At 35.4% G+C, this 10,752-nt stretch overlaps 1 protein-coding gene across 2 annotated transcripts; it reads left to right on the forward strand.

The window, feature by feature from the left end:
* The first annotated feature begins 466 nt into the window (after window positions 1-466).
* LOC140812110 (peptidyl-prolyl cis-trans isomerase FKBP42-like) lies at window positions 467-5,081 on the forward strand. Of its 2 annotated transcripts, none has more exons than XM_073170307.1 (8): window positions 467-621; window positions 873-963; window positions 1,497-1,679; window positions 2,608-2,697; window positions 3,101-3,285; window positions 3,385-3,507; window positions 3,601-3,753; window positions 4,467-5,081. In XM_073170307.1, exons 2-8 carry the CDS (start codon window positions 924-926, stop codon window positions 4,791-4,793), a joined length of 1,101 nt encoding a protein of 366 aa, XP_073026408.1. In that variant the 5' UTR covers window positions 467-621; window positions 873-923; the 3' UTR covers window positions 4,794-5,081. The 2 variants fall into 2 exon arrangements, with proteins under 2 accessions (XP_073026408.1, XP_073026409.1); XM_073170308.1 differs by having other exon boundaries at window positions 873-960.
* The last annotated feature ends 5,671 nt before the right edge of the window (window positions 5,082-10,752 follow it).

Consider the following 10,752-nt stretch of genomic DNA (forward strand, 5'->3'; position numbering starts at 1 on the left):
ATGCAGAAAGTTGTAATCCCTAGTGTAAAGTTGGACCCAGTGCTCGGAAAATGCCTAGTAAGTGGGTAGGGTCCAGTGTAAATTTTCGAAAATCAATTTTAATATTTTCTCAAAATTATATAATTAAATATGATATCATTGTCGCATTTTTATAATTACATTGTTAAACTTACGTATAAGAAATTATTAAATATGATATCATTGTTGCATTTTTATAATTACATTGTTAAACTTACGTATAAGAAATTTTTAGCCATGTAATTATAAAAATTTATCAATGATAGTAATAATTTAATCAATAATTTTGAGACTCAAAATCACTAAAATATCGAGAAATAATTACATAACCAAAATTTATATATATAAACTAAAAATATCGCCAACATTTTGCTTAAATATAATTACAACCGGGTCGAACTCATTGAATTTCGGATATGACTTCGGCCGGGTCTACTTGACTATCAGGAAATGTTTGAAGTTTGAACCTGCAAATATTTGATCGAGTCCACTCTCTCTCCAGAATCTTCTTCGCTCACTACAGAGACTACACACACTTTCACGCACTCACAGGTGAAAGGGATCCGGCATTGTGTGTATCTGCAGAAGATTGAGCTAATTACGGTAATCGTGCTACTGTTGCCCTCTTTCTTTATTAGGGTTTTCTGATTTGAACCCCATTTTTGGCTCTATTTTACTGCTGCACCAGAGAACTGAAGTTTGCTGCGTTAATTCATTTCTATTATTTGTCATTTTGATGATCTACCGGTCGTTTTGACTGGAGTGGCTGATTTTAGTTTCGTAGGATACGCCTTTAATCAAATTTTATGTTATTTAGTTCCCTTTTATTGGATTTTGTATTCTTAAAGTTGCAGATTGAAAGCAGTTGATAGCAGATATCATTAATCTCTTTTAAGATATAGATTATGGTGGAATTGGAGGAGCGGCCCGAGCCATCACCAGGTAGTTACCATGTTCTGGCGTTTTCCATGTCAAGTTTGGTTTAAAAAATGTGGTGTTATTGAAGATTAAGTACTTGTGTCATTACTTCTATTGGTTGTTCGCAATCTTGAGGTGAGCCATAGGGTGTCATTTTCCAAGCATTGTGTGAGGTGTACAAATAAAATTTTGGACATGCTTCTCCTCTGGCTGAGCAACTGAGCAGGGCTGCTTCTCCTCTGTCCCAAAGGGATAATGTTTCAAGTTTTGAAATTCCTGAAAATGTAAAGTTAGCTGCAAAATTGGAATTCAAGTGGTGTAGTTTATTGATGTGTCTAAGGTGTTTGATTTTTGAAATATATTTGAGCCTAATACCACTTTCACTTTGATAATATGTGTTATTGTTAACTTTACTCCTAGAGTGACTCCTTACAGGTCTTGAATCATGAGGGTAGTGTTTCTCTACCATTATGAAGTATTTTTCTGTCTGTAGATCAATTATAAAATGTTTATTTTGATTTTAAAATATTTGAGATGAATAAAACATGCATCATTTGCAGATCAAGATGGTGATGATGAAATTGTTGCTGAAGGTGCCTCAGTTGTGCATGGAGAACTTCCTCAAGATGACAGTGGCCCCCCTAAGGTTAGTTCTGCTGTGGAAGTTCTCCATGTGAAAGTGACAAAGCAAATTATAAAGGAGGGCCGTGGTCAGAAGCCATCAAAATATTCAACATGCTTCAGTAAGTCCAATGATAAGATCTTATTGACCTCTTATTGCTTTCCATGAGTTAACATAGTTGTCTTTTCAATTTAGACAGATGATGCAACCATGCACGGTAGCATCCCAAGAACTAGACATTCAGCTGAATATTGAGTTGGGGATGAGATGACCATGAAACTGTGTGACAAAATTCATGTCTGACTAAATGTTATCTATCGTGAAGAACATTTGTAGCAGTTTTTAAAAATTCTGAAACATTCTCATGAGAAGTTTGAAACAAAAAGAAAGAAATACTTAGCCATGAACTGGGAAAACACAATAAGCTTCTACAGTTGGGAAAGGTTGTGTAGATATGGGAAGATTTCAGGAATGATCCTCTACCTCAATCTGATTCTCCTAGATGTTGTAATGTTTCCTACATGGTGAATACTTGCAAGTCAAATGCACGCCGAATAGTTATTAACCAGATTCTTTTTTCTTATTCAATTTTGCTTATTGTTTGGAAATTTTAACCAATCATAGCCTTTTTCATTTTATTCCTCTTCTTATGTGCGTAGATCTTTTCCTCGATTTCTGTAAGGAATGTGTGTACACTCATGAAGACAAATTAGGAAAGTGTACACTGGTCGAATTTGACTACCTTGTGCCTGTGAGTTATCCACGAAAATGGTTGCTGGACTTACAAGTGCCATAATCTTTGTTCAGATGTTTCCTAAAAGTTTTTGAATTTCAAAATTTCAATGTTATTGCCAAACAAAACTCTTTGATCCAGATGTTGCTGATGTAATGTTATCGTGAACTTTCATTTATAGTTTGAATTCTCACTTGATTCATTTCTTTTGAAATGGCAGTCTAGGGTGATTTACTTCCTTTGTTTGAAATTTTTCGTCGCTTTGCCTTAATGGGAAAGAGGTGCGTATGCACACTAACATCAAATTGTTTGGCAGTGCACTACAGGGCATGGACTGAAAGCACCAAACACAAGTTTGAAGATACATGGCATGAACAGCAACCCCTTGAGCTTATCCTAGGCAAAGGTAATGCATAAGGAGTGCTCCAAAATTTTGAATTAATAAAACATGTTGGTTTTCAGGAAGATGTTAGCTGCAGTTATTTGTATGCATACTCGTTTGGATCCTTTTATGGCAACTCCCAAAATATCATTTGCCATCTATTTGTGCTACTAGTGTGTAGAAACCTGTTTCTTTCTTGACGAGTTTGCTGAACTTCTTAATTCAATGGAACATGGCTACTAAAATTACAGTTCTTCTGAAGGAATTTATGCTTATGCTGCAAAAAGGAACTATGAAACTTATTAATTTTTTTTCAAATTTTTGGTCCATGAGTTCATTGAACTTTTCCATGTATAAAAAGTGAAAAATGATAGGATATAAGTTTCTGGCAAAGAGTGTAATATTTGTCTCTGATCTTTTCCTACAGAGAAAAAAGAGAAGACTGGGCTGGCAATTGGAATTTCTAGCATGAAATCTGGAGAACGTGCATTGCTTAATGTTGGTTGGGAACTAGGATATGGAAAAGAAGGAAATTTTTCTTTTCCAAATGTTCCACCAATGGCAGATATTGTGTATGAAGTTGAACTAATTGGTTTTGATGAAACCAAAGAAGTGCGTGTTTTATATTTGTGCACTCTCCGTGCTTAAAGTTTTTGTGGATTAATTTTGATTTCCAAAAATTCACTCTCTCCATGACTAATCTTTACACAGGGAAAAGCCCGCAGTGACATGACAGTAGAAGAGAGAATTGGTGCAGCAGATCGAAGAAAGATGGATGGGAATGAGCTGTTCAAAGAGGATAAATTGGAGGAGGCAATGCAGCAGTATGAAATGGTTGCAAATTACTCCTCTTGACTACTTCTTCTGTAGTTTTTTTTCCTTTTCTTTTTTCAATCAACATTCCTTGACTATTTTTTTCTGCTTTAGGCCATAGCATACATGGGAGATGACTTCATGTTCCAGTTGTTTGGGAAGTACCGTGATATGGCTATGGCAGTAAAAAATCCTTGCCACCTTAATATGGCAGCCTGCTTGATAAAGCTCAAGCGCTATGACGAAGCTATTGCCCAATGTGGTATTGTATGTAGATACTTCCTGAAAATTCATCCACTCAGGACTGTTTTGACTGTTCATTTCTTTCAACTCTCTCATCATCAAATGTTGTTGAACCTTTATCGAGCTTCAAAAGCAAATAGTCCCTTGGTCAATGAAATCGCCGGCTAGTACCTTCTCTCTTTTAGAGGAAAGACAAAGGAAACACAAGCATCGCCTTTTGATTCTAATGTTGGTCGGATTACAAATTTCTATTACATTTTTCCAAATATTGGGTACAATTCAAACATTTGAAAAAGAAAAACTAAATCAATTCAGAGATGATTTCAGATACTTGATGCAATATCAAGCTATTCTAATAACATCCAGGATAATATTTATAGGAGAAAAATGAGGTGAGTTTCATTACGGAAAGTAGAAACTTTATTTTGCAGTACGATTTTCAGAAGAATTGCGTAAAATTCACAATCTTTATGGTTTTGAATTTTCTTTTCTTCTTGATCATGTGAAACGTTTTGTATTCTGTTTCCCGAGACCTGCTGAGTTAGTTTTTCAGTTTTCAGTATTTTCTTTGTCAGATACATGATGTGCCAAGTGTTTGCTACAACTAAATGGAACCTTGAATTTCTGGATCGATATGATGTTATCTGCCCTTACTCTGTCATTTTGCACTCCTTTTTTTTGTTTTTACTGCTATCACTACCATAATATATATATGACTTGAAATGTGATGCTGCTAGGTGTTGGCCGAGGATGAGAACAATGTCAAAGCATTGTTTCGACGTGGCAAGGCTAGAGCGGAACTTGGGCAGACACATGCTGCTCGTGAAGACTTCATGAAGGCCCGAAAATTTGCCCCTGAAGACAAAGCAATAACAAAAGAGTTGCGCCTGCTAGCAGAAGATGATAAAGCTGTTTATCAGAAACAGAAGGAGCTCTACAAGGGATTATTTGGAGCACGGCCAGATCCCAAACCAGAATCGAAAAATTGGCTGGTTTTGATTTGGTATTGGTTGCTGTCATTGTTCTCTCGACGTTTCAAGAAAGAGAGACAGAAGGCCGACTGATGTTTGATGAGAGGTATAACTGTTGTTTAAGACGGAATGCAAGGGATGCTAAAGCAGACCATTCCGGTCTTGCTGAGTTCCGAGACCAACTCGGAGTTCAGCTAGTGTGTAACAAACAGCGATCTTCTATTCCTACTAATTTCCTTTTTGAAAAATATACGTAAATTTCCAGTACTTGGTGATTGATTTATGCGTGCTTGTGCACGAAATTGAGCTCTGTTCACAGAAGTCCCCGAGTATGTTAAACTCGACGCTCTAGCAAAGCAAAACAACTAGTAATTTTCTTGCGCAACTAATTTTTTATTTTGCAATTAAATTTCCAAAGTCTCCAAACATGAGAATTGCCAATGTGATATGATGAAAGGATAAGTCAATATTCTAAGTATTGCCACGTTTTGTAGTTACCAGTAATAATGTTAGAGTAGATGTCCGATAAATCAACTTATGACTATGGTTTTTATTGACTCTAATGTAAAATAATATTTATTTTAATAATATTTTATGATTTTATTCGATTATGATATTATACTTTATTTGTATACTTATGCAAACTGCATAGATAATATAGATACCATGAGGTTTGTGTAGCAACGTAAGATCATGAAATTCATTAAGAAGTGTATCGTATATTCTAGATAGGTTTCTAGTCGAATCAGTACGTCTCAAACAAGGATAAAGGTCTCTTGCGCTCGAGACTAGCTCTGTGACGTAAATGCCATGTTTCATTGGCAAGGGCATGGAGATGTCCATTTATACAGATGAGTGATCATATGATGGTGCACCGAATAACCCTCAATCGTACTGTTCAAGTGGTTCTCACTTATCGAGTGGAATAGTGTGCAGTTATGGTTGTACACCATTAGTCCTTTGACTCGGGACAATGTAGAGGCTATACGTACTAGCATGCACTTTGAATTTTTTACCGAATCGATCGAGGGTCATTGGGTGGCGAGGTTGGGTGTAGTTTCAAAATACATAGGAGCAAATGCATTGTAGTCGGGGATTCACCGTTCGCCTACGGGTGAAAATATTTTATGTGATCTGATGAGTTAATAGTACAAGGAATCTATGGCCAGAGCAAGAAATGTGCTTTAGGGAAATGTGTTTTCCTAATTGCACATACCATGCAACTATTAGTACTCAAAGATAAATCGCATCATTATCGAATTCATATTCAACTCTCGATGACCAATGGTTGCAGTTTCGATCGGGATATATGTGTTGAAGAGATCGTATTGTATGCTAACAATGACTAAAGGTTCTTGCAGGCACTATTAGTGATATCTAGGGGATCATGGGGCAATGCTACTAGACGCTCTTACCATGATCCGATGAGTGCAATTAGAAATAAATTCTGACATTCTTGATCAAGGAGTTGACGAAAAGAATGAGGCTAACTAGGGTAAATCCGAATAAGAATAAATGTTACTTTGAATCACATGGAGATGTGAACCCACAACTAGTTATATCCCTGAACCATTGATGGTCACACAAGTATCGGATTCCTTGTTCCTGTTGAGATAGTCATATTTTAAGGAGTTGGAATTTGGTGACTATAGTTTGATGAAGAACAAATAAGAAGCTTATAAAGGAGTTTATGAGCTGATTCCATAGGATGGAAGAAATGGAAGTTGACATGATTGCTAAATGAGGAAGGATAGTAGAATTGCCTATTTGTGAAAGAGTTCACTAAAACTGGCAGCTGCCATATATGGTAAGTTCTAAATTTGGCAAATGAAAATTTAGATCTTTGAAATTTTCAATTTTCATTATATGAACAAGATTTGTAGCCTAGGTATATCGGCGCTCTCGGATCGTCGATCGAGGTTTTAATGAGTTCATAATTATTTTTTTGTAAATTTGGAATTTACTAATTAAATGATTGTGCTAGTACTGATGACTATTAACATGCACAAATTCTCATATATATTCAAGAGGAGTCTAGAATTAAATTAAGCAAAGAGTTAGTTTATAAATTAAATAATTATTATTTAATTTAATATACATATACATGTATATATTTTATATGATGATATAAAATATGTGTATATGATATTATTAAATCATGTATTATTAAATGTTAATAATAAATTATATATTATTTATATGTGAGTTAAAATATAATGAAATTATTAGAGTCTGTGGGAGAGGAACTCCTAATTAGATTAAGAGTCTCAGTCTATATAAACACCACTAGGACTCATAATTACTAACCTAATTTTTCCACACAAAACAAAAGGAAATTCTCTCCATTCCATCAAGTGAAAGTCACGGCCACATAAAGTTTTTGAATAAAAAATTCGGCCAAGAGCTTTCTTCCACGCCGCGCCGCACTGCATCGACTCCGAATTTTGAAAAATTTGGAGGTTACAGTCTCAATGCACAAATTGCTTGTGATTTCTAGTGCAATCCAAGCGAGGAACAAAGCTTCTGATCGTGGACCTAATTAGACAATCAAAGAAGAAGAGCCGTTCGTAGGAATTTACAAGAAGGATTATATCCGCCTAAACACCGGAATAGTTTAGAGTCCAAGCGTTACGAACGCAAAGGTAAAATTCTTAGAACACCCTATGAATGTTTCTAAACACACGACGCCCAAGAACAAAAATTTAAACTTCCGTTGCGTCTTGGGTGCGAGAACACGCGTGTTTTAATAAAAGCTGGTAATTCACAATCGTGTGTTTTAATAAAATTGTGTTGAGTTTATTATTTCTAATTCCGTGAGAATTTTTAAGAAAAACCAAATTATTTTTCAAAAAACAGATTTAAAAAAAAAATTTGGGTCTGCCCGGAGTTCCGGGCAGACGCGCGCCCCACACAGCGCGCGCATGGCGGCGCGCCCACCACCGCTCGATCGGATTGGGGAGCGGGCGGGAAGCACAGGAGGGTGCCGGGAATGTCTCGGGCACTGCGCTGGGTCGTGGGGTTGAATTGTTCGGACCTGGGGACGATTTTCTGATTTTTCAAAATTTTGGGTTAAATTAATATTTTATGAAAATATGGACTGTTTTACCTCTACAACAATTTTGATAAAATAAATTTCTTACAAAATAAATAATTAAAATATGATTTTAATTATTTATAGTAAAATGTGTTTACAAGAAATTTAATTATTTGAAATTAAATAAAAGTCTTTATTTAATTTGATAATTATGGCGGTTAGTGATAATTCACGAGATACATTATTTATTAATAATATGTGATATTATCGGATTTATATAATATATGATATTACATGGTAAAAGGATGATCGAAAGCCACGACCAATGTGCTAGTGTATGTTAGGAAATTTTGCGTGTTGTAATTTTTGAATATTTTATAATTAAAAGTGGACTTGGTTTATGGTCCATTCTCAACCCTTAAATTTATATACCAATGTGCCATGGATATTTAATGTAAATATTAGAATTAGTGTGAGATCAATATTTAAAGACGGTGGGCCCGATCCTCGGAAAGAGTTTTGAAGATCGAAGACATGTAAATATTGAAAGCTTATGTAATTGTTTCTCATGAAAATTGCGGGCGTGCCAGGCACGTGTTCGTGCAAAATGTGAATGATCCGACTTCTTTGTCAAGCGTTGCGAGTCTCGATTCAACCGTTAGTTATAGTTCCTTCAAAATGGCTAAAAAACGTAAACACAGAATGAGGAATATGACAAAATTATAGGAGGAATCTATTGACAACATCAAATATAATTATGTTGCTATGAACTTGATATTCATTTTTACAAGAAAGTTGAAGGAATATGTAAAAAATTCAAATACTTGATTGCTGGAAATTGAAATAAAGAGAAATTGAATTGAGAGAATTCTGCAGAGCAAATTGAATTGAGAGAATTCTGCAGAGCTTTGCTGTAGATTTGTTGGATGTGTTTGTTGTCGGTGCTCTTGATTTTTTCGTTCCCATTTTTTGTACAACTCCCCTAAACGGTTTTGGCCATTTTCCACGTCTATCCATGATGCGTTGTGGATCACCTCCTCCGTCATGGTCTTCAACTGACACTTTATGGGCTTGTTCATTGGGCCTTCTCATATTCTGCAGGCTTTTATAGTCGGTGGGTTTTCAATATTTGGGTTAAACAGTAATATTGCATTTTCATCCCTGAATTTACCTAGGTTATGGACATAGATCCGTATGTGGCTCGTACAGATCAATTAGCTCTTGGTTATCAATCATCCTTTATTATTTATGATGGATGTGATATAATCAGTATGTGTGTTATTATTAATATAATAACAAGAGTTGCATGAATTCGGTAATCATCCAAACAAACATGGCACAAATTATAAAATTAAGGATGAGACAAATTTTTCAAAATTAAAATCCCTCATTTTGGATGAGATCCAAAATTTAAATCAAGCCCGTAAAAGGATAATATAATTTTTTTTAATAATTCCTCGCCTTCCATAAACGATTGTTCCATGATGAACGCTACCCGCGGTCAGTGTCTGGCTCATATTATTGGGGAGGCCTGGACGACAGAAAGCTGTGACTTCCACTGACATATTTGATGTGAACTACGTGGAACTCCTATGACTTCGGCTCATATTATTGAGGGATCTCGTGGCTTCGCTCTCTTGTTATTGGTCCTTCCAGCAACTCTAGCGGATCTCATGCTTTCTTAGGAGCTTGATCACCTACAATCGCATCACACTTACAATCATAAATAAGTTAAAAAAAAGGTACTTTAATTTCAGCAGCTTCTTCAAGAATGTCAGCGCTCTTCCCGCGCAAGCATACCAGAGATGATTCACTGCCATCCCACTGACCATTCTTAGCTTGATAAAATTCGAACACAACTGAGCAAACTCATTATGCGATCCTTCAAGTTTTAAAAACTTAAAAAATATTCAGTTTGAGCTTAACTGCCATCGGGGAGACTCTGGAATGAAGGCTAGGCCCACAAGCTATATTACACATTGAATAATTCCTAAAATGCAACTTGATCACTTCAACTGACTTGAACATATATCAAAGAAAGAGAACATGGAAAGAAAATTACCCATCAAAGTAAAGAGACGCCATGTTATTACATTACCAACTATGTACATTACGGAGGCACCAAGACATATCATCAACTGAAGCAGCAGAAGCACACTAACCTAAAATATAAAAATTTGGACTTGAAAGTGTGAAGAATATTTTTATTTTACCTGGTTCACTCCTGTAAATTCTCCACGGAGATTCTCGGTCTTATTTCCGCTATATATATATATGATTCTTCGTGTTATTTATGCTATATATACATGTATCTAGCATAAGAAATCTCTAAAAAAAACCTTCTAAAGGTAAATCGAGAGAATTTAGGAGCGTGAAACTGTATGTACCTCATAAGAAATAATTCCTACTCCAAATCTTGTTGACATCCTTCCAATGTCGAGCCACCAAGAATTTTGTTGAGTAGCAGTAATCAACAATAACAATAAAAGAATTTAAAAACTACTTGAGCCTACAAGTAGACAAATATTCCTACATGTTTTTCCATGTACCATCTGTAAATTAAAATTTTTTGAAGCAATGTCTGTTTCTTCTCCCATACAAACAATGCCCTCCAAATGGATAATCAATTGAAACTGGATGTAAGTATGTATTTAGATGAGAATAAAAGTATGATATAAACTCTCATTAAGTAACTTGCACTTGCTTATGTAGATCACTATGTTAGCCTTCACAAAAGTCCTTGCATGTATATTTCCTTTCCCTTCACTTCCCAACTTCGACAAAGTTCTCAGTCCAGTCGAGAATAAATTCATACTAAAATGCAAATTATATCTTCCAACTCACCAGGGATAAAACATGATTAAGGAATGAGAAAAAATGCCTTTGAAAGACTACTGCAAGCTGATCGAACAAAACTTGCACTGTGGAATCCTTAATAAAAATATGATTTTGTATGCTCAAAAATTAATCGCAAATGCACGATGTCAAGTAATAGTATAATGTACGTGAATACGAGTA

This window comes from Primulina eburnea, chromosome 14, assembly GCF_022965805.1.
Source record: "Primulina eburnea isolate SZY01 chromosome 14, ASM2296580v1, whole genome shotgun sequence".
In the NCBI taxonomy this organism is placed as follows: Eukaryota; Viridiplantae; Streptophyta; class Magnoliopsida; order Lamiales; family Gesneriaceae; genus Primulina; species Primulina eburnea.

Coding starts and splice junctions, on each gene's coding strand:
- LOC140812110 (XM_073170307.1), top strand. CDS start 924: ATGGTGGAATTGGAGGAGCGGCCCGAGCCATCACCAGGTA. Junction 964..1,496: donor GCCCGAGCCATCACCAGGTA/GTTACCATGTTC, acceptor CATCATTTGCAG/ATCAAGATGGTGATGATGAA. Junction 2,698..3,100: donor TGAGCTTATCCTAGGCAAAG/GTAATGCATAAG, acceptor CTTTTCCTACAG/AGAAAAAAGAGAAGACTGGG.